At 38.8% G+C, this 23,521-nt stretch overlaps 3 protein-coding genes across 4 annotated transcripts; all 3 read left to right on the forward strand.

Annotated features, from left to right (window-relative positions):
- Positions 1 to 6,012: 6,012 nt before the first annotated feature.
- Positions 6,013 to 8,943, forward strand: eif3f (eukaryotic translation initiation factor 3, subunit F). The gene is made up of 8 exons (XM_027006132.2): positions 6,013 to 6,145; positions 6,351 to 6,421; positions 6,893 to 6,972; positions 7,093 to 7,230; positions 7,342 to 7,433; positions 8,253 to 8,389; positions 8,630 to 8,743; positions 8,833 to 8,943. The coding sequence occupies exons 1-8, from the start codon at positions 6,034 to 6,036 to the stop codon at positions 8,908 to 8,910; spliced, it is 822 nt and encodes a 273-aa protein (XP_026861933.1). The 5' UTR covers positions 6,013 to 6,033; the 3' UTR covers positions 8,911 to 8,943.
- A 1,518-nt stretch (positions 8,944 to 10,461) lies between these two features.
- On the forward strand, positions 10,462 to 16,070 carry zgc:77880 (zf-DHHC domain-containing protein). Of its 2 annotated transcripts, none has more exons than XM_027006135.2 (9): positions 10,462 to 10,602; positions 10,958 to 11,046; positions 11,650 to 11,723; positions 11,851 to 11,963; positions 12,184 to 12,245; positions 12,825 to 12,945; positions 14,098 to 14,170; positions 14,291 to 14,481; positions 14,591 to 16,070. In XM_027006135.2, exons 1-9 carry the CDS (start codon positions 10,478 to 10,480, stop codon positions 14,673 to 14,675), a joined length of 933 nt encoding a protein of 310 aa, XP_026861936.1. In that variant the 5' UTR covers positions 10,462 to 10,477; the 3' UTR covers positions 14,676 to 16,070. The 2 variants fall into 2 exon arrangements, with proteins under 2 accessions (XP_026861936.1, XP_026861937.1); XM_027006136.2 differs by having other exon boundaries at positions 14,291 to 14,435.
- Positions 16,071 to 16,424: 354 nt separating this feature from the next.
- pip4p1b (phosphatidylinositol-4,5-bisphosphate 4-phosphatase 1b) lies at positions 16,425 to 20,403 on the forward strand. The gene is made up of 7 exons (XM_035534945.1): positions 16,425 to 16,662; positions 17,107 to 17,282; positions 17,433 to 17,539; positions 18,044 to 18,149; positions 18,644 to 18,696; positions 18,919 to 19,009; positions 19,395 to 20,403. The coding sequence occupies exons 1-7, from the start codon at positions 16,560 to 16,562 to the stop codon at positions 19,536 to 19,538; spliced, it is 780 nt and encodes a 259-aa protein (XP_035390838.1). The 5' UTR covers positions 16,425 to 16,559; the 3' UTR covers positions 19,539 to 20,403.
- Positions 20,404 to 23,521: the final 3,118 nt, after the last annotated feature.

Here is a 23,521-nt window from a genome sequence, read left to right on the forward strand (position 1 = left end):
CATGCTTGGGGATTTTTTGTTTGATTTTTTGTTTGTTTTTTTACCAAACATTTAATTTTTACCAGTATTGTAACATGGCATTGCATCTAGGCTTCTTGCAGACCTTTTGTATAGGAAGTAATACATATTTTACAGTCATCTGCAGGCAGATGCTTTTTGGAAATAAGTAGCTGCAGAGATCTGTTTCCTTTGTAAGTGTGGTGTGCTACTACTTACACAACATGAATGAAGCTTTTTGGGACATTATGGGACCCAAGCCTGGACTGTAGTTGAAAAATGCCTGCTATTGGTTTCTCCACAGGACATCTATGGTGTTGAGGAGATGCCACTGTAGCACTGACACCCTCCAAAACTCCAAATGTGGAGTTCATTGTCCAGGCTGATGAATATAAACCAGTGTCAGTGGATATTAATATGCACAGCCACGTTTTGATTAGCAGGAGCAAGTACATACAGTTAGGAAAGCTAAAAACAACAACAACAATAACAACAATCACAACCAATGTGGTTTAGGAATATGTTCTTACTGCTCTGTATGATTTTATCTCTGCTTTTATCTCATCAAGATTGGAGTACTGTAATAGTCTTCTAATAGTCTTCTTGGATGCTCTACAACGTCACTAAATAAACTCCAACTCATATAGAATGCAACAGCAAGACTCCTAACAAGGGCTTTTGACTACATTAGTCTTGTTCTTTCAGGTATGCACTGGCTACCAGTTAAATTTTGGATTGATTTTAAAAATTGCCTTATCGACATATAAAGGGCTAAATGGTCTGGTCCCCCATTATCTGAACTCATCACATACTATAACCCACCTCATCTTCTGCACTTTCAAAACGCAGGGTTTCTCATCTTTAAAATTAGTAAGACTACAAGTGGGGGTAGAAACCTCTCCTATAAAGTCCCTCAGTTATAGAACAACCTTCCCAGCTTCAACCTGAGACTTAGACACACTACCAATTTTTATATCTAGGCTTAAGACTTTCTTATTTTCTAAAGCTTTCAGATAGCTTGCTACATATAAAGGTGCAGACCCTGGTTGTAGAGTTTTCTGGTAATCCGAGATGTTGTTGCTGTTGTGCAGCCACCTCATGCGTTCAATCAAGATTGTGACAATGATCTCAATGGAATGCAATGTCTCAGAGAGCTCTTAGGACTGTGGTCAACCTAAGGCCCTCAGGACTATGGTTACTCTCAGGCCCTTCCTTTTAGTTTGCTGCTATAGATAAACCTGCTGGAGCGACATGCTTATTGTTGGCTCATGCACTGCATATGGACATATAATGTGTATCTTGACAAATCTAACCTACATCTTTTTGTTTTATTTGCATGCTAATGCATAAATGATGGCAATAGTGGACTAGTCATGCTCATTGGCAAAAAAACTTCTTAAAAATGTTTCAGTTTCGGCAGACGATGTGTCCATGGCACCAGCTGACATGCCCTCGCTACAATCTCAGAAACAGCCCACAAACCCTAGACTCACTGGAGTATATGAAGCTCCACATGTACACTGAAGTGGCTACTCAGACTACAAATAAAATAATAAAATATGGACTGATACTATATGGGCTGCCCAATGGAGGATGGGTTCACTCTTGAGACTTAATCTTCCCACGGTAGTTTTTGGGGAGTTTCTCCTTGCCTCCATCATCCTTGCTTGCTCATTAGGGATCTGGACCCATACTTTTGTAAAGCTGCTTTGTGACAACAAATAGGGGTCCCATCAACATGAAGTGTACATCTCACTACATGTAAACATCTCACATCCTAATGTAAACATCATGACGTCCACTTCATTGTACTGGGACTGCCTGCATGGGAGTGGCAGGGAAACTTTGCTTTGTCGGACTGAAACATGTCTGGTGTCTCTTGAGGATGACAAATGAAATAAATGGTGCAAAGGCTGCTGGCGTATCTGAGTTGCTTGCTTTAGTAAGATGCAGTTTTCCCTGACATGATTCCCTGTATCCTGCGTTGGAATGTTGCAAAAGATGGGTTTTACATGACATCAAAGGGGAAGGTCTAGCAAGGCCTGTATTCTGAACGATGATTTCAGTGACCAACCTTCTATACTCTTCACTGCACAGTGCTTGACCTGGACCTCTGATGTCATCATAAGAGGGCTATAGTGTTTGATGTGGCAATCCTGAGTGATAGCATCATCAGGAACAAGGAACACGAAAAGCTGGAGAAATAACAAGAGCTGAAAGAAAAGCTAAAAAAGATGTGGAGGGTAAAGGCAACTCTGGCTCCCGTTGTAATTGGACCACTAGGGACTGTGTCCCCCAAAGTGGGAGAATGGCTCCATAGTGCAGTCCTGGGATCAGCTAAGATAATACGCAGGACTCTCAAGCTTCCAGGCTTCTGGTAGAGGACCTGAGCTTAAAAGAAAAAGAGAGCAAGTGAGGAATTTTTTATACATACATATGTGTGTGTGTGTGTGTGTGTGTGTGTGTGTGTGTGTGTGTGTGTGTGTGTGTGTGTGTGTGTGTGTGTGTGTGTGAGTGAGGGATATGTCAAGGTTCTCTGTGCTTGGGGAAATTGAAGAAATTGATTGAATAGATGTTTGTTACATATCTCTCTAAAAACAAAATGAGAAGTGGGGAAAGGGGAAAAACAATGCTTCGTGAAGAATATTTCCATTTATGATACATAGGTAATAGTAATAGTGAATAGAAATAGCAATAGTAAAACTTTGTCAGAAAATATGAGGAATCATGTCACAAAAAATCTCTATAGCCTATATTGTGTGCTATAAATTGAAAGATTTTTAAAGGATGGTATGGAGAATTACTACAGGCTGGCTGGCTTGGGAAAAAAAAAGATAGTGTCTATGAATAATTCCTTGTACTTAATGATTTTCTCTGAATCACCTTTTCATATTAATCAAATCTGCAGCCAGTGTTTTAGGAATTTGACTATGAAAACATATTTTTCAACAGTTCTCAAATTACAAAGAGATAAAACATTGAATTCTCATGTGTTTCCATATCTCTCTGCTCTAAGGCACATGAGCAAGTCTTTGTTACTGCCTCACAGAGAGAGAGCAATTTGTTCCCAATAATCAATGTACTGATGCACGCCAGTGCACTGAGCCAATGAGCGGACATGCAACTGTGAACCATTCAAACACAACACAAGAATTGACGAACCCACAGGGCATCACTGGGCTGTTGCTAGGCCACCACTGAGAGTATGAGGATGACGGTGCACGCCCGCATATCGCGCAGTAAATCGTGAATCAATAATCAGCGCTGCCATGGCTAAACACCAGTGTTTTGCTCTTTACGGTGTCAGGCACAGGTAATAACTGCTTGATCTGTGTTTACAGTGGTGTTTGTCACACCAGGCTGCTCTAAAGCTATATGCAAAAACATGAGATGCTGTAGGTCTTATAAGCCTGCACAGGATAAAACCAGCAGGGAAGTTTTCCTGAAAAACTGATCTGCAACAAAATAGGGGTAATCATTTTTTGGCCACCTGTGTAAAGATCAAGCGAAGAAATTGTATAACTGCTTAATTAACTGTCTGGTGCAGCTGCATTATTTCTGCTGCACTACTTACTTGACATTTTTATATTTTTATGGTGCAATGAAGCATATCCCCAGTCATCTTTTAGCTAATGTGGCAGAAAAACTGACCTGGAGCAGGAGTTTTATTGACAGCATCACGAATGGCAGGTAGAAATATTTGTTTTATGCTGAGAAAGCAATTTCTTTACACATTTCCGTGACCTGAGGCAGTTGCTTAGGATGGATGGCTTTCTCAAGAATCTTGGAGCATATATCATCTTGCAGTTTCTATTCATTAAGCTGCTTTCAGCTCCTTTAACATCATTCTGTCCAGTGCTCAGAGTAGGCCACTGACAAGATGAAACAACTCATAGTGAGTTGAGGAAATAACATAGTGAGGAAAAATAGAGGTACATAGAGGTAAAAATAGAGGTACATAAAAAGATAGATTCTCACACACACACACACACACACACACATACACACACACACACGAGGGTATGTTTTATGTGTGCGTGAATGTGTGTGTGTGTGTGTGTGTGTGTGTGTGTGTGTGTGTGTGTGTGTGTGTGTGTGTGTGTGTGTGTGTGGAGCTGGAGATGTGCAATTGATCCAACTTTGAAGTAGCTACTGTCATCTGTAGCACAGCTCTGCACCTAAACTGAGAGGAAAAGACACATTGGTTATCTCAGGCCACTTTCTTTGTAGAATCCAACTTTGGATGCACCATGAGATGAAAAAAAAAAAAAAAAAAAAAGGTTATTGTAGACATAAATCAAAACGTTCTCACTAGCAGCACTGGAAAGCATACTGTGTTTTATGTGTTGTTTCATGCAGACTGGATGTGTATTAATCCACTTCTATTTTCAAAAGGCTGCAGTGTGGACTGTGAAATCTGGCTCAAACAGATAATTAGATAAGAAACCATCAGGCTGCCATAACGGAAGCTTTCACTACTTGATTTCGCTTATTTGGCTCAGCGAGGGAGCCAAATTATATATATATATATATATATATATAATGAATTTTTTAAAAAAGGAAAAAGAAAAAAAAGACAAGCACGTGGCATTCACCTACAGCTGAACCTGCAGAGTTTGTACAGTTTGTATGATAGCACAACATTAACCGAAATCCAATTAAAACGGGCCTCAGCATTCTAGTGAGGGTGATAATGATATCCATAAAGGCTGAACATCACTTGAAATTTCAGTGAAAAAGTGAAAAGGTTTGTTTATCTCATTTAGCTAAATCATAGGATTTCTTGTGAAATCAGGACAACGTTAATAGGGGTGTTATTTGATAGTTTTATTTTCAGAACACGGGCTACAGTTCATTTTGAACTGGTGCCGACTGGGGAAAGTGGAAGCTTTTTTGATCGCAGTAGACGATTTGTCGATGTTTAAATGTAGTTTGAAAAACACGCGTTAACCATTTGAAAGAAATCAACATAATTTTTCTGTTTTCTTAAAACCCTCTTAGGCTATTTATTGCTAAATGATCATGTATAAAAAATACATTCTTAAACAAAAAACTATTTTCCGTATATAGTACATGGCAAACCTACAGTTCAACATAAAGTTAACATGTGAAAAAATCCGGTTTCTTTTTATATGCATTCATAAACATATCTGTGATTAAATGCCTTATCTGGTTAGCCTTGTGTTTATACTAGATCATTACTTAGCTTGAGGAGTTCAAATTAAATACCATTTTTGGTTTTGACGTACTATTTTTGTTTGTTCTGTAAAGGAAATTTTGTCTGTTGTCACTTGCTTAACGTTAACAGTCCTTTGCAGTTTGCACGGACTGCCACTGCCCTCTTCTGGTTACAGTTTTCATGCAAATTTATTTCATACCTATAGGGTCTGAAACCAAAACAATGGCGAATATTTCAGATTCATCGAATTATTTAATCATGAATAAACATCTTGCACATGCAGTGTCCTTCAAAACGCTTCAGTAATATGGAAGTGTAAAATGTTACAATTTTTAAAAAATACTAGAGGTTGACTTTTTTGTTGTTGTTTTTTTGCTCTTTTTTTTGGATGAGTTTCTTTAAACGTCTTTTAAGAAATGAATAGCTTGGAATGCAGGCTTTGCCATCATATATGGTTGGTCATTCATGTTTAAACTGATAAGAGAAATATACTATATGTGTGCCAGAAACCAATTGTACTGTTTTGTATAAGAGAATATTATTTTTGATGGCATAAAATTTCAGGCGTCATATAGAGAACAGAAACCAAGACACGGCGATAGCTGGGTATGTTATTGTCTGTCTGTCTAATGGGTCTATTTGATTTTTATTTATTTATTTTTCATATTGTGTCACAAAGAAACAAGGACATAGCCAATGTGCAAATCTATATGTACACTCCACGGCTATATTTACAGACTATGGTTCAGGAACAGATACTGTCCTGGTATTACGGAGTGTGGACACTAAGGGGCAGCAGCGGAAACATACAGATATTTTCCATCCACTCCTTCTATAGTACGTTTCTTCTGCTAAAGATGGCGGTTCACGGACCCTTTGTGAAAATCCACCCGGTGGTTCTCGCTTCCATTGCTGATTCCTACGAGCGAAGAAATGAGGGAGCAAGTCGTGTGATCGGCACATTGTTAGGTGAAGCGCTTACATTTGTGTTGAAACTATAGAAGAATTGTATCCGATGTAGTAAACGACGTGCGGTTCCCGTCACGCATGCTCGACGCACTGCACAGTGCGCGTGCCTGGCGATGAGAAACCGTAAACGTTTTCTCGTGGCAAGCACATTAAAGTCTGGATTTCATTGTAAACATAATTAATTAGATATATCCCCTGTCCACAGGAACGATAGATAAACATTCTGTCGAGGTCACCAACTGTTTCTCTGTTCCTCACAATGAGTCAGAAGATGAGGTAAGGACGTTACAGACTGGGTTAGCTAACCTAGCTAACTTGGCCTTAGCTCCTTGTGTTTCTGAACAGTAAGGCTAATCACAGCTTGCTACGGACAAGGGCGCTAATGCAAGTCATTAGTGCCTAATGTATGTGCATTTTTTCTACAGTATTCACGTTCCGTGAGTCGTCCAGCTGTTGAGTGCAGTGGTTTCACTTTTCAGCAAAGTTGACTGTTCACTGCTGTCCGCATTCGTGACACGGATTTTCCTTATTCAGAATGTCTGAATTAACATTAAATAAACTGGTTTTGTTACACTTGCCTTGTAGTTAAGCCTCTTGACACAGCTCATGGATAAACAATGAGATGGTTTCATAAATAAATGAGTGAGATATACAGCAGGCAAGGTGCTAAACCGCCAGAGTAGCTGTCTAAAGAAGAACTAAAGGACTGCTATTTGATATTGTTTCTGCCTTGTAAATGTGTCCTAGGTGGCTGTGGACATGGAATTTGCAAAGAACATGTATGAGCTTCATAAGAAGGTGTCGCCCAGCGAAGTCATAATTGGCTGGTGAGTGTCTTCTCAGTACTTGACCTTTTAACCTACCTCACTGAAATTAATTTGTTTTTGTTGTACAGCTCAGGCTGCATCTTCTGCTCGTTTTGAAGACTTGACCTTTCTTGCCTGCAGGTATGCCACTGGATATGACATCACAGAGCATTCTGTTCTGATCCATGAGTACTACAGTCGGGAGGCACAGAACCCGATCCACCTCACTGTGGACACGGCACTGCAGAGCAACCGAATGAACATCCGGGCTTATGCCAGGTCTGTCTGCCTAATATGCAACCTATTAATACTCATGTTACACTTATTTATTTTTGTGATGTCTTTGCTTACTTTGCTTGTTTTTGCTGATATATTTGTTTCACCTTTCAGTGCACAGATGGGTGTTCCAGGAAAGACAGTTGGCGTGATGTTCACACCTTTAACAGTGAAGTATGTTTATTATGACACAGAGCGCATTGGAGGTTAGTCATTGCATCATCTTAATCATAAACTCACATTGAAGATGTTCTCAGTCTATTCTAACTACAAACATATGTGATGTAATCATGGACTGTAGAATATTTACCTTCAGCGTATGCATCAGGACTAGGCACATTTAACTGTTATACATATGCTATTTTTTTTGTTACTTTCTTTGCTCAGTGTAAAAGTATTTTTACATTTAGCTATTGAGATGGAACAGAACTAAAAGACATCGGATAAGATCTAGTGAAAGTGTTTTGCTTCTCTTGGTGGATGTAAATGGTCCAAAAAATGGGGTAGCTGAAGTTTGTGACAGACTAAATGAAAAGCACACTTGCCAGCATTACATCAGTTAGGCCAAAATAGTGGTTCTTAAATGTTACATTTTTCAGGAAACAGACAGGTTTCCCTAGAAGAATTAATAATGAGTCACAAAAAGTTTTGAAAAAGTCTTTCCTCAGGGTTAGTGTTTGTTTTTGTTTTTTTCCTGTGATGTTGTAAAACATCAATCTTGAGTTATCTTCTAGGAATACAGCGAGCTGAGTGAGATTTTTTTTTTCTCCTGATATCATTATGTATGGAAACAAATTTGCCTCAGAAACCTATTAAATAATTTAACAAAAATGTAGCCTGAAGTTTCCTCCTCTTAAGGCTGTTTAGAGGTGTAAAATTGGATGGCTGATATAGCTGAGAGAGTGATTGCATGGCCAGACTGCAGATGATATTCACCAGCAACCTTGATAAGATATACGTTTCTGGAAATAATGTTACCTGTTAGATTTTCCCATGTCTCTTACATGGGCTGTGTTTCTCGCTAGTTGATCTCTTACAAAGGACTCGTGCATCGCCCACTCGCACAAATGGACTGACCTCGGATTTGGCTCAAGTAGCCAGTGCCGCAGGACGCATACAAGAAATGCTTAACACAGTACTCTCGTACATAGAGGATGTACTGGTGAGTGTTCTACTGTGCCAAACCTTGCAGGAAGTTCTCATATTTACTTCTTGTACTGTGCTGAACTCAGTACAGAAATTAATATACAGATGAAGTTTGCATTTTTACCAGGGACCCTCAACATTTTGCAGGTAGCTTTGTTACATTAAGTATTGTTTGAGAGCAGGACAATCCTAATATGATTATTACTGAACAATTATCTTCACCTTAATTCTATTCCTCATGCATCTCTATGCCTAGTCTGGCAAAGTGATGGCAGATAACAGTGTTGGCCGCTTCCTAATGGATCTGGTGAACAAAGTGCCCAAGATCTCCGTAGAGGACTTCGAGAGCATGCTCAACTCTAACATCAATGTAAGGAACCCTACACACTTGCTCCTTGTTTGTGTGTTTTGGGATGTTGTTTGCTTATTTTTTAAGCCTTTTTATCTGTTTTTTTGTAGGATCTCCTGATGGTGACATACCTGGCAAATCTGACTCAAGCTCAGATTGCTCTTAATGAGAAGCTTGTTGTTCTGTAACCAACAAATAAAGTCATGTTTATCATTCCAACAGAGTGCCTGTTTAGTATCCTCGTGTGCTTTCCTTCTCTTGTAGATCACTTTGCTGTTACAAAAAGTGTTTATAAATGAAAGAAATGTGTTGTGTTTCTCAATAAGTGGCACAGACATTTCATTTACACTTCTGTTAAAACAAGAGATCAAACATTTGCAATCATTAAGATATTCAGTCTGTAACAGAAACTGGTACTTTTATTTACAACTAGATTAATCAAAATCTTGGTATTTCTATTATTTTGTAATTACTGTTAGTGTTAACATTTTTTGTTTTGTTTTGTAAAATGTAATTAAATATTTACATACAATTTTATGTAGTGATTACTGGAATCTAGTAACAATGTTACCTAATCCTTAATCTTGCTAATGTGCCAGTTTGTTACTAGAGAAACCATTACCATTGTTGGCCCAATTGAAAGCCATTGAGCTGGTTAATGATGTTTGAAAATAGCAGTTCATTGTCTTTCTTTCAGTTTTTCAAGTACTTGGTACAATGCCATTTTGTAACTAAATTTGATTTTTAAAATGTTTTAAAAAAATAAAACAAGGACAGCAATACACCACCTTGTGATGTATTATGTTAAACGTGAAAGTTTGAGTTACATGCCAGGTTCATGAGGTGGTTCTCATCTAAAAATCACTGTTTCCTAGAAAATGATCATATTATGGAAGGTGAAGGCCATTCAGTGTGTGGGATTACCAGGAAATGTTATAGAAAGTTGTGCAGTGCTGTCTTGGAAGAAGAGTAAATAAGGACAGAAAACTAACCTTCAGTTGTGGTGTTTGCCTTGGTGTTTTACAGGATAAAGCCACATTAAAAATTGACATAACTACATAGTAGATGACTACTATATGTATGCACTATGTCTTAACTTACATTTGGGATGTTTTGATGATTCCTTGTGAGATGCAAAGCAGATGAAAGGATGCTAAAGGAGTGCATGACATCATATCTCTGTTTTGCAGGTATGATGAGTCATTTATGTGCCACTGACCTGGAGAATTTTTTTGTAGAAATTATTTTAAATATTTATGGTACCAATGCATTGTTAATGTGCCTGTTTGTTTATTTGTTTGTACTATAATGATACCATGGTGAATACAAGTAGCCTATAATCCCCCCCCACCCAAAAAAAAATAGAGTTAACTTTCTTATCTCAAAATATAAATAGTTCTAAAGAGTAAATGAGCTTGATTTGTGTGAAATATTTTAACTACAATGGGTTTTCAGAAGTATTCAGTAGAGGATTTCCATGCAAAACAAGTCAAATGAATGTAGTAGTTTCAGTATGTCATTTTTGTTGGGCCTCACAATATCTATCTATCTATCTATCTATCTATCTATCTATCTATCTATCTATCTATCTATCTATCTATCTATCTATCTTTATTTATTTATTTATTTATTTATTTATTTATTTATTCTAATCTAAGCAACAAAATCATTTTGCCCTGAATATGGTTGGGCAACATAATTACGTCACGCTGTGAGTTTTCAAGTGACGTCGTCCGGAAGATAGGCGATCCAAAGATGGCTTCTTTTCGTTGTCGGCGAGATCCCTGCGGTTTTATCTGTCTTGTTCTGACGTATTTCAGCGTGTTTTACGCCGACTACGTGGTTATTCAGTATGTGCTGATTCCCGCGTACTCAGGAAGGTAAGGGGAAGTATTGGTACGTTGTATTTCATAAAGCCACGACATTTAGAGTAGTGGCCCTGGGATGTTGGAACCTGTGGTTATAATCTGTGCAGTATCGCATCAGTTCATTGTTCTTTGAAACCAGTCAGTTCGTGGAGTGTAATGTCAGGCTTCAGTCCTAAGTGTTTGTAATTAGTCTACGTACTCCTCCTCCTCCTCCTCCTCCTCCTCTGTGTAAAGATATAATTAAACTTTATTTTAGTCTTGCTGCAAAATGACTGTCCCACCACTAAGTGATAATACTTATTATACGTTCTTGTAACCAGTCGTGTAACGTTGAAGTCTCTACTTTAATTCTTCCACTTTCCTACAGTGTATGGTGCACTCTTCACGCGTCTATATTTAATGTCATATTGCTACTGCTACTGGCATGTCATTCAAAAGCGGTGTTCTCGGACCCAGGTGAGTGAAATCAGTTGCATTGCTTTGGAAAAACTAGCTATTTAAGATGACTGAAATAAAATAATAAAACCCATTTAACCAATATATGCACATCATCTCTGAGGAGGTGCCCCTGCTTATTTAACAATGAAGAGTATTAGTCCAGTCAGAGGACACGAATGTCACTGGACATGAGTGCTCGTGTCCTGTTTGTTTACTGCAGTTCGCACACGTTAAGTGGCTCTCAGCCAGCCTCAGATTGGCACAGCTAATATGGGCGTATGCAGAAGAATAAACTTTAACTTGCCTGGAGACTTCAGTAACCGAACTGATTCATTCGTCATTCATGAACTTCTCAAGAGAAGCAAGGTTTCCTGCAGGATGTCTATACAGAGATTCCTCTGAACCCTAACATGCATGAAACAACCATGCTAAAGAATATTAATGCAGTTTTTCATCTCTTTATTTATTTAAATTTTAGTTTTTCTCTTTATTAAACAGATTCACTGTTTATTTATTTATCAGGAAAAAAAAAGCAAAGTAAAATCAGGTGACTGCACACATATTTTTGTGTTCACTGATGTGAACAACAAACCAGAGTAAAATGCGGTGTGTTTACCTCAGGCATGGTTCCCCTCCCTGAGACGGCTATCGACTTTTCGGACCTCAGGTCTCAGACCAGTCGCATGACTGACAGGGTGAGCTCCCCCAGCACAAAGCAGTGTGCCAACTGCTGATTGCATCTGTTTATGGTAATAACGTTTATGAATCCTGTCGTGTTTAGGGCATGCAGTGAGGTTTCAAATCCGCTTGTCCTGTTGGCAGGGTTGTGAGGGCTGGACCGTGTGCAGCCGCTGCGAAACTTATCGGCCGCCCCGTGCTCATCACTGCCGTGTGTGTCAGCGCTGCATCAGACGCATGGACCACCACTGTCCGTGGTAAGTCTTCTGCACGTGCAAACACACACACACACACACATACACATACGCACACCATGAAGCCCTGCATCATCCTTCCGCATCATTCCTCTCTTGTGTATTATATTACTGTTATTTTGAGCTTCTCATCTCCCTCGGATGTCGACATTTTGTCTTGGGTCAAGCGATTGTGTGCCTTGGCTAATTACAGTTTTTATTTTATTTTACTTTACTTTTTTAGGATCAATAACTGTGTCGGGGAGCTCAATCAGAAATATTTCATCCAGTTTCTCTTCTATACTGGTGAGTATGAAAAACCTGTTGAACATTTGCATACTAAGCAAAAAATGCTGCTACTACTACTATTTCTTAACTGCTGACCATTAGCAATGCTCAGCAATTGTACAGAAAAATAAATGTTCAGATCTTTTACCTTTAAAAAAAAAAAAAAAAAGCCTAGATTTGCATTTAGACAAACTATATGACTGTTACTCAAGTCACTCTCCACCTGTAATGCTCTTTGATCATTAGTCTGTTTTTTGTAGGTCCTGAGTAAAACTGTCATGTATTGTGTCAGACTGTGTGTCATGAGCTATGGAAATTGTAAAAATGAAAAGGTTGTCTTGTATGCCTTTATTGTAAAGGTTTGGACTCTTTTAGTTTTACAGTGCAGAGAGATGTGTTGTCTATAAAAGATCTTATTACTGATCTGAGCTACAGTTTATTGCCAGTATATGTTGCCATTTCACTGTTAACTGGGTACAGCAGTGCTTTTGAAGATGGATGCAATATTATCCACTCCATCTTTCCTTATTCTCTCTCTCTCTCTCTCTCTCTCTCTCTCTCTCTCTCTCTCTCTCTCTCTCTCTCTCTCTCTCTCAGGCATGGCAAGTCTGTACTCCATGGCTCTGGTGGTGTCAGCATGGGTGTGGAGGATACGGAGTGAGAGAGAGGGAGATGGAGAGAAAGAAGGAGAAGAAACTCCTAGTAAACATCTGATAGTGTAAGTGTGAGCAAGAGATCTGCAGCGGAAAATGCACTATGTGGCCAAAAGCACAATGTGGCCAAAATGTGAACACCATTCTTAATGATTGAGATAAGGTGTTTAAACCACACCCACTGATAACAGGTGCCTAAAATCAAGCACCTAGCCATGCGATCTCCATAGACCTACATTGGTGGTAGTATGAATTGTACTACTGCCCGTGACTTTAAACAGGGATCTAAAACTTCTGCTATGGTCAGAGTGTAAGTGCTGGTACTGTGAAATGGAAGCATCTAGGAGCAACAACAGTTTTGCTACAAAGCAGAAGATGCAAATTCACACAATGAGTGCTTAAGCATGCAGCATGAAAACTTTGGTTATCCTTTGTTGAATCACTCACTACACATGTCCAGACTGCATATGGAAACAACAAGCAGCACAAGAACTGTGCATTGGAAGCAGCATCTGGACACAACTATGATCACTGTGTGCAATGCTAAGCCTCAGCTGCCAACGCCAAGCACGCAACCAATGCAGTTTGGAGCAGTGTAAATGTGTTCTGTGCATTGATGAATTGCCACAAGAACACTAACTTGGGGAAACCAAGTGCCAGCAATAAAGTTTGGTAGAGGAGGGATAATGGTCTAGAGAGCCGTCTAGGGAGGGGTCTAGGGAGGAGGGACAATGGTCTAGGGAGGAGGGATAATGGTCTAGGGAGGAGGGATAATGGTCTAGGGAGGAGGGATAATGGTCTAGGGAGGGGTCTAGGGAGGAGGGATAATGGTCCAGGGAGGGGTCTAGGGAGGAGGGATAATGGTCCAGGGAGGGGTCTAGGGAGGAGGGATAATGGTCCAGGGAGGGGTCTAGGGAGGAGGGATAATGGTCCAGGGAAGAGCTATAATAGTCTTGGTGGATCAACTCCCTTTCAGTGCCCATGGCTTTGAAATGTTCAAGCTCATATCGGTGTGATGATCAGTTGTCCACATACTTTTGGCCATATAGTATAGCTTTCAAATATTTTTCTTATTCTTGGTTGAACTAATACCACTATCTTGACTTTTAAAGTAATAATAAAATACAAAGACATATAGAGCACATAATTTTATGTAATATAAAAATGTTTTTGTCTCTGTTTTTCTCACATTCTTTAATGTTTCCCCTTTATGGCAGGGCACACTACATCATTTTGTTAGTGGAGTCTATTCTGTTTGGTGTTTTTGTCTTGGTGATATTTTATGACCAGGTATGTACCTAAAGTATTTCCTGGTATGACCAAGAGAAAACGTATCCTCCCATGCATACACACACGCATCTACCCATCAATTCACTAGCGATGACAGCAGTGTCTTGCTCCCTCCACCAGTTGGTGTCCATTATAACAGATGAGACCCCCATTGAGCAGATGAGAAACAGACTGATGATGGACCGAAACAGTGGTGGGCAGCCTGTGCACCCTCCACACACACGGAAGCCCAAAATCGCCCTGCTGCGGGAAGTGTTCGGGCGAGGTGAGTTCATCCTTCCCCGGCAGACGAGTCGGGGCGGTGGTTGCAGGTGAACAGCTCAATAATCCTTCCTACATTAGAACTTTGAGGTCCTGCAGTCTTCATTTTTTCACAGATGCTCTAAGTGCATGCTTGTTCATCCTCTCCCATATTTGCAGGCTCTGTGCTGTGTTGGCTGTTCCCACTCCACTCCTCTCCCCCCTCTGCTGGAGGGATCAGTTACTCGGCTGTTCCAGACTATGATGTGTAGAGCTGGTTGATTGTTGATTCTCTTAACAATGGCTTACGTTGATTAATGGTGGGCAAGTGTATGAAGACTACTATGAAGGTTTTTTAACTTGGTTGCACTCAACACTTGAGCACATTTTGTATCTATAAGTGCCATGTACCATAATCTGTGTACTCAGCACTTATGAACACACAATGTATGCAAGTCCTAAGAGCTACTAAGCAGGAAATGTTATGTTACATGTTGCACTTTTTTTTCTAACTTTATCTGTCTCTGAGTGATTTATCTTTGCTTACATTGGGCTAGTGTTGATTTTATTGGTTTTTGCAAACACTGATTGTAATGAACCAGCTATGTCTGTGCAGTGCTATTACTTATCTACGTGGACTTAAACAATTTGCTAGGTGAGCAGTCAGCTGATCCAGGCAGGCTGCAGTTCTACACTTGCCTGAGACGCAGTGACACCATCTACAACGAGCTCTGAACTAACATCAGGACTTGGGACTGAGCAACGTCGTTCGGTGTCTGTTTTGGTTCCACCTCGCACAAATTGCATCAGGTAGTGCCTTCTCATGTTCCCATGCCTAACTAGAGTTGCTAAAAGAAAATTCCCTGGCACATGCTATCGCTTTCACTGCGTTCACACTCGGAAAATAAACTGAAGTATTTCTGTAGTTACAAGTCCTGCTAATGTGCAAATAAGTGAAGGAAGCAAGGTGAAGGTGCATACAGATGCTGTGATTTTGAGATCTTTTGGCAAGGACGTTTTAACCACATGCTAAAGGATAAGTAACAGTATAATTAAAATTAACTACACAATCACAGTATGAAAATGATCATAAGCTTTCAGGTATTCTATAAACTGCATATCCTCTAACCAATGTGTAGCTTCTAAACTGGCTACCTGTTGTGTTTTCTCTTGGTTAGGGATTAACAGGTTAGGATAGCCTGTGGGGTGGCTGCCACAATTTTGGTAGTTCTGGTTTGAGCCTTTGACATTAACAAGTGGTGCAGACCTTACAAAGCTGATGTTATACACATACAATGACAACAGTACTGGCATATTGTCTGACTTGAAGTGAAGGTGTTTTCCTCTTCAAATAATCACACCAGTTCTTTATTCATATTTGTTTTTGAAGTCGTTCAGGTTTTTTGAATGCAGAGTCATTGTATATCTTAACTGTACATAAACATGTATTTGATAGCCTTTGTTGCAGAGAAAGTATTACAGCATTTTGGAGTACAGGGTTAATTTTTTATTTGTAATAAATTTGTTTGGCTGTTTGTTGAGAGATTTAGGGATGTGTGTACATAGCTAATGATGTTTTATGATGTTTACATCTATATTTATTGTAATTTATCCGTGAAACTGCTGCTCAGACTCGTGAAGTAAAGAACATCTTTTAACACGATTGCATTCTGTCTCTTTGAGTTGCATTGGGCGTTGAAATCAGCAGTGATTGTAAAATACCTACATTGTTTTATACTGATCAGGCCAAGCGCAACGGTGAAATGATATATAAAAAAAATATGCTCTAAAATAAGATACAGTTAATCCAAATATATTTTAAAAGCGTTCCACAGCTGCAAGGACGCCCAAAGCAAGACATTATTGACTAACTGAATGTTAAATCAAATGAACAATCTTTTCAACTACTGCAGACATTTAGACAAATACAAATTATTTGAATTCACTGGCCAAGCCTCTCCAGACTCCTGTCACGTGACCATGTTGTTATTTTTATTTAGCACTTCCTGGTGAATTCATGTGATCTGGTGACGCTTCCTGGAGTATTTATTTCGCGTTATGATTCATTAGAGTCCTCAGTGAAAATATTTATTTAGTAGAAAGCCCACGATCCTCATCGAAATTTGTGAACGACCGCATCGTCTAGGGTATGGCGGACGGAGAGAGGTCCCCGTTGCTATCAGATAATATTAACGGGGCGAACGGGCTGTCCTCAAGAGATGAGACCTACAGCGTACCGAAGAAAACCCACAGTAAGAAGCTACCGTTAGCCCTGGTTTAACTTCTTCTCCTTACAGCAATTAGTAGTCTGATAGGAGTATGTGGAGGGCGTGTACTAACAAAGCAATATTTATCCGCTGACAAAACAATATTTCTGTATTCAACCGTATATACTATATATACACACCGCACCTGTGTCGTCTTACCAAACGTAAACGGAGCGTAGCTCACTCTACGACTTGTTTCGTATTTTCAGATATCGCAAACTCCCGCAAAGCCCGAATCTTTGTAATGATTAGTCATACAAATTGTTGTTAACCATTTTGCAACAGTGTATTGCGAAATATTTCATCGATTTTGCTCTCGTCTCTTTCCAACTGTTTCTCAACCCCTCTGTACCTTTCATTTCACACTTTCCCTAACACACGGGCTCTCTCTCCCTCTCCCTCTCCCTCTCCCTCCCACCTTTCCCCAAGGCTTCCCGGAGCCACCCGGGTTGCCAGGTGAGGCCCCGCCACCATACTCCTTGTTGACCTCCCCTGAGAGCAGCAGTGCCCCGGTTATCAGCTGCCGCGTTTGCCAATCCCTTATCAGCGTGGAGGGAAAGATGCACCAGCACGTGGTCAAGTGTGGTGTCTGCAGCGAAGCCACGGTACACCCCCCCCCCCCCCCCCCAAAAAAAAAACAACAACAACAACAAACAAAACCATTCAATAAACTTATTTCAGGTGGACGTGCCACCCACATGAGGGAACATTCAGTATGTCTGTTGTCATGGCTGATGATGTCTCTTTCCTGCCAGCCTATAAAGAATGCTCCTCCTGGGAAGAAATATGTGCGCTGTCCCTGCAACTGTCTCCTGATCTGCAAGGTCACCTCACAGAGGATTGCCTGCCCTCGGCCCCTGTGGTGAGAGATATAGAAAATCTCGGAATACTAAGGAGGGAGGCCTGCAGAAGAATATTTAGTTTCGTTCGTTTCAGTCTGTTTGATCAAAGTGGCACTCCACTACTTTTGTACTCCACTAAGCTTTTCATGCTTTTAATGGAGGTTCAAGTTCCGGTGTTTTTTTTTTTTTTTCTTGTATTCCCTAAATTGTCTCATCAAATCATGCAAAACATGCAAATTTATTACTACCTTTTCTATAGAGATCTCACTTTGATTCGCAGCTTCTCTGACAGTTGTTGCAGTTGCACTTGTGGTTCTCACTTGAGTTTGAGTTGTTCTATTTAATTTCTTTCAGTAAAGTTACAGTCTATAGTATGAATTTCTGCTGCCTTCTTGAAGACCTGAAGCAAGTGATTGATTATTTTAAACTTCTGAGGAGGAACTAATGAGAAAAAAAGATTGCGAGAGAAAGCATCCTGTACTTACAAATTGGTGGGTGTTGGTTTGTGTGTGTGTGGGTGGCAGTAAGCGTATTATTAATTTAGGTCCAGTGAATCCAGGTGTAGGGAGTCCAACCCCCCAGCCTAGAGGAGCCAGGGTGTCCTGTGGCCACTGTGGAAATACTTTTCTGGTAATCATATTCATTTGAACACTTTTATTAATTGCTACAATAAACAATAATCTTTTGGATATTTGGACCATTTTAAAATTATGTAATCAGTTATTTGCTTAGTTATTTGCTACTGATTTGCTTAGTTTTGTCCAATTACATGCACATTTACATGCATAATAAGACCTTTTCTGAGGTTTTGAGTTACTAGTTATTTTTTAACAAGATCATGCACAGGATGAAGTCACTTGATCTCTGGCAGTAAGAATATAACAGATTTATCTAGGTGGTAACTAAACAGAATCACAGATTTTTGTGGTTATTGTCCATCATAAAAAAAAAATTCTGCAATTTAGACAAAGAGGTCTAAAATAATTGTTTTAAATATGTGGCAAGATTTTTTTATTAGAAAGTTTGGAGACTAGAGTGAGACTTGGAGAGACTGTATGCTAGATATTCTAGAAATAATTTAAAAAAGTACTAAAAAATACACAAGAATGTCCTGCTTGTTGTAGTGGACAGAGTTTACAAACCAGATGTTGGCCCGCTGTCCCCATTGCCGAAAAGTGTAAGTATGTGATGCATTGCACAGGACACTTTGTTTCACTTTGTCTTTTAGCTCTCTTATCATATCAGGTTGATGTTTGTTTTTATATGTTATCTACAACTGGGGACCCATAATACAACTTCAGTTCAGTATACATAATAAAAGACATTTTTACAATGTATAGTATGATAATTTAGAAAAAAATGAAATAATTATCCAACCCATCTCCCTCATCCACTCTAGCTCATCGATTGGTCAGAGATACCCAAGGAGGCGGAGCTTGATGTGGTTCGTCATGTGTTTGATTTTCACCATTGCAACAGCTGGACTGATGGTAAGCACTCTGGGAAGAAACTAGTCCAGTCTTTGTCACCAAGGAACTCCAGTGTACAATGCATCAGATTTATCAAAAGACTTAACGAGTAAGCTTTGTGTCTGTCAATATAATCATATGGATGATTTCTGCCAAGATATCAAATTAAAGTTTGTCACATACAAATAAACCAAGATTTGATATCTGTTTAATGGTATGCATTTGTGTTTATGCTCTGTAGTGTTTAAGCAAGAGGTTTAAATGCATTGACAGTGTAGCTTGTTGTAGTGTTTTAAAGCACTCCTCTGCCTGTTTTTGGAGTCTGTAATCTGCAGCTAAGACAAATTCTCTCTGTGTGCTGCAATTTAACAGTAACATTTGTTACTTTGCTGTTTTGTATTTCCAGGCTGGTACGTGGTGGAAGGCACAGAAGTACCAGAGGCTCTACGTGCTCTGGGCATTTTCCATTCTCTTAGTTCTCATCTGTCTGGCCAGGGCTTTACACTGGGCCTGCGTAAAGATCAGCGAACCATTGCACAACTATGCCTAAACAGAGACAGAAAGACAGAGGGAAAGATGAGCACAAGGTAGAACATGATTTTATGACCAAGGATGATTGTTTGATGGTTCGGAATAACAGCATGTTGTTGTATTCAGCAACCCATCTGTTAAAATGGCTGAAATTCAGTGACCCACTGACACCACCATCTTCCACATTCATTTTAAATATGATATGCCAAAGCCTTTTAACCTAGTGAGTCGAGTGATGTCATGCATTGTGGTTTTAGGCAGGAATCTCAGCCTGTAGAACTGGCTTCCTCATAAATAGAATTCTTTTTCACACCTCTGGTAGTTCTGCTAACCCTATATACAAGCTGCCCTCAGCCTACAGCATTATTGCCAATTAAGTATAGTAGTGGTTTGCTTTTCTCCAAAATATTATTTATTCCATTTTTTAAATTTGAAATCCTTTCTTTCCACAGTCAAATTGCTTGTTTTACTTTAATAGACAGTTTTACAATTCGTCTTGTTTGCTTGTTGGTACTGGCAGTGTGTTTTGTTCAGTGTGCAAGATAAGTGTTGGCAGAACACACTAAAAAAATCATTACACCAAAGCACAAATACCAACCCATGTACAGTTGAGTGCAAAAGTGCATCCACTTATTTTGAAATGACAAAAGGAGTAAGACAAAGAAAGTTGAAGGAACTGGATATTTAACTAAAGTTCATATTTTCCAAATATCACTTGTGTACTCAAAACTTAGAAACATGTTCAAAATGTATGACAGAGAGAATATGATAATTTTATCAGATCAAAACTTTGCATCACCCTTACATGTGCTGTCCAATTTTACATTTTTTAAATTTACATTTAAGGCATTTAGCTGATGCTTTTATCCAAAGCGACTTACAGTTATGAGTACAACTTGAGCAATTGAGGGTTAAGGGCCTTGCTCAGGCATCCAACAGTGGCAACTTGGCAGTGGTAGGGCTTGAACGAGCAACCGTCCAATTACAAGTCAAGTACCTTAACCACTGCCTTGTGTGTCCATTCAAGATATACAAAAAAAAAAACCTACAACTCCTTTCCTTCTCCTTGGGTTTCCTCTGAGAATCACTTGTAATCCTTTCAGTTATCATTTTAATCCACTCTTGCTGGCAAATTTGCTCCAATTCTACCAGATTGCTGGGCTGTTTGCCATGAACTTCATCAAATCTATTCACAGATTTTCTATTATATTCAGTCTGGAGACCGGGAAGGCCAGGTCAAACCTCACCTTCTTTTTAAACCATGCCTCAGTTGACTTTGCTTTCTGCTGTGGATCATTGTCTTGTTGCAGGATCAGTGGACACATCATTTTTAGCTTTTTGACTGATGGTAGGAGGCTTTGCTTCTAAATCTGTCGATGTTGGCCTGCTTCCATTCTTCCCTCCACTCTCTGCAGTGCTCCTTTCCCATACGGATGCAGACATACACCCCCGAAACTCCAGTGATCAGCCATCGTGCTTTTCTGTGTGACTAATGTTCTTCTCCTCATAGGCAGAGTTTTTTTCTTCTCTACACACACCTGTGTGAATTATGACCAAAAGGTTAAACTTTCCTCTCATCAGACCACATAATATTCAAACAAAACTCATCTGGTGTGTTAATATTCTCTGTGTGTCTAGATGTAAGCAGTTGCTTACTGTGTGCTTTTCTCCCAAACATTCCAGACTTGTGAAGACTGTGCATCACTTTGGACATGTAGACTTTTATTCCATTTGCTTCTAAAGACTTGAAGTCCCCTATCATTTGCTTTAGATTCTTGCAGGGCTCTCACACAATCTTCCATCCTCTAATAGTTGTCAGTTCTTTTTATTGGTCCTTCACTTACTCATATGGTCAGGATGTCCGTTTCTTCCATTTCTAGATTATGGCCTTCAGAGTTGCTGCTGGTATCCCAAAATGCTTTGATATCTTTTTATATATCTCTCTTAAGCCCTATGCGGTGTGTTTGTGAATGACAGGTCTTCTGACAGCTGCTTTTTTTTTTTTTTATCCAATTTTTGCTGCTCTCAGCAAACTGAGACTTCTCCTGAAGACCTACTTGCAAATTCAAACCTCAATGCTAATCTAACACACCTGATGCCTTTCATCAAGCATTACTGGCATTAGTTTTTAAAGCTCATACACCTAATTTTACCTAATTTTTCAAGTTAAATAGTGTGAATGATTATCAAATGGGATGCAAACATTTGAGTTTGTTGTTAAATGGTAAGATTGAGCTGTTCATAAGTTTTCAGAGGAACAATTTGTATGTGGTTTGAGGATTAATGATCTAAGGGAGGTAAATATTTGGATCATTTAAACTGTTGCACTCAATTGTAGCCTTTTATGCTTTTCCCTCATACTTATTCTTTTATCATGACATACAAGGATGGTTCTAACTGTATATATAATTCTTCTTGTACCTTTTGGCAGACACTATGCCACTTGTAATGATAGTAATACACACTACAAATCCACCACTAAGAACAAACTTTCGTAATTAATATATTAAACAGGGAAATCTCTTCAGTAAAAAATAAGAAGAAAGATCTCAATGACAAAAAAACATAAGGAAATGGAATACTGGAAAAAAAAAATATTATTTTATGTGAGTGGTTAGCATTGAGATGGTGGCAAGAGATTTCCCTTGAAGTCCTAATATAACCCTTATTCAAAAAACATACAGTCAGATCCAGATTTTCTGTAGACATATGGCTCTGTATCATTTTAGCTCACTGTCTGATCATAACATGGGTATTGATTTTACTGTTAAATTTTTGGGTCCATGAGTCCTGTAATTTATTTGCAATTTTAGCATATTGCTCTCCCCAGGATTCTCTTTCTGTTTTACCTTTTTTCTTTGACATGTCTATTTTTAGTAATGACGGTAATCCCAATCACTTTGATCAGTCAAATGCTGTCTCTATTTATTTACAGTGTCCTGCTGTACCATCAGTCATCCTTACCCAGTAGTGTAGGAGTGGCACAGACTAAGCTAATGACACTTACTGTAAAATATGTAATTGGCTAATTAATCTATGCTAATGTGGCACAATCTGTATTATAATTCAATGTTTACAAAACATAAATGTTATCAGGCTGAATGATCAATGATAAACCTAATGGCCAGTCACTAGTTAGGTCACTTTTTAAGCAGTTCCACATCAACTGACTAGCCAGTCTCAAGGCTTTGTTTTAACTGGAACTTCATATTATAGTCACTACAGCCTCTAGCACATGACGACCTATACTTGTACATTGCAAATGAAGAGAAAACAGATTGGTTTTAGCAAACGTCATTTGTTTACATGCTGTGCAGCTGTATTTTGCAGTTTTTTTTTCCTATTCTGGTGTTTTATGTTGGAATCATAATGATGCACTATGTTTTTACTATACAGCTAATGCTGGTTAATGGTAATATGTTTTTTGATCATTTTTGTACATTCCTTTGTGACTAAAAGGTTTTAATAAACCCATGCTTCAATTCCTTGAAATGTATAGAGAATATCATTTTTAAAAATGTTTATATAATGTGGAATAAATATGGAATATTTATAAAAATTATATGGAAAATAATCACAAATTTAATTTATTAACAATTAATAAATTTACGTGCAAGACATGTGTATAAATCTGTCAACAGAAGGACTAATGAGAAGGAATTAATTTCTTATTTATAAATCATAATTTCTTATAAGCTTCCATCTTTTCTTTAAACTACTGTACATAATTACTGGCTCAGTGTTGCAAGAGGTACTTGTATCAAGTGTTCTGAAAGGCTTTACATATTAAAACAAAACAATTATTGTCGAATTATAGATAACTAAGGACTGAGCATTGGACTCCATTAAAGTATCCTTTATAATCTTTGCCATTTATATCTAAGCAACTATATACTGAGACATGTCATAACTATGAAACTGATTCTCAGTCTGGGTCAAACATCATAGTTTGTTACATTAGCTATGCTTTTAAGCATATTTATTAAAATGGGAATATGGTGA

The sequence above is a fragment of the Electrophorus electricus genome, chromosome 16 (genome assembly GCF_013358815.1).
Source record: "Electrophorus electricus isolate fEleEle1 chromosome 16, fEleEle1.pri, whole genome shotgun sequence".
Taxonomy (NCBI): domain Eukaryota; kingdom Metazoa; phylum Chordata; class Actinopteri; order Gymnotiformes; family Gymnotidae; genus Electrophorus; species Electrophorus electricus.

Coding starts and splice junctions, on each gene's coding strand:
- zgc:77880 (XM_027006135.2), top strand. CDS start 10,478: ATGGCTTCTTTTCGTTGTCGGCGAGATCCCTGCGGTTTTATCTGTCTT. Junction 10,603..10,957: donor ATTCCCGCGTACTCAGGAAG/GTAAGGGGAAGT, acceptor ACTTTCCTACAG/TGTATGGTGCACTCTTCACG. Junction 14,171..14,290: donor TGGTGATATTTTATGACCAG/GTATGTACCTAA, acceptor TCCCTCCACCAG/TTGGTGTCCATTATAACAGA.
- eif3f (XM_027006132.2), top strand. CDS start 6,034: ATGGCGGTTCACGGACCCTTTGTGAAAATCCACCCGGTGGTTCTCGCT. Junction 6,973..7,092: donor AGCGAAGTCATAATTGGCTG/GTGAGTGTCTTC, acceptor TCTTGCCTGCAG/GTATGCCACTGGATATGACA. Junction 8,744..8,832: donor TGCTCAACTCTAACATCAAT/GTAAGGAACCCT, acceptor GTTTTTTTGTAG/GATCTCCTGATGGTGACATA.
- pip4p1b (XM_035534945.1), top strand. CDS start 16,560: ATGGCGGACGGAGAGAGGTCCCCGTTGCTATCAGATAATATTAACGGG. Junction 17,283..17,432: donor GTGTCTGCAGCGAAGCCACG/GTACACCCCCCC, acceptor CTTTCCTGCCAG/CCTATAAAGAATGCTCCTCC. Junction 18,697..18,918: donor TGTCCCCATTGCCGAAAAGT/GTAAGTATGTGA, acceptor CATCCACTCTAG/CTCATCGATTGGTCAGAGAT.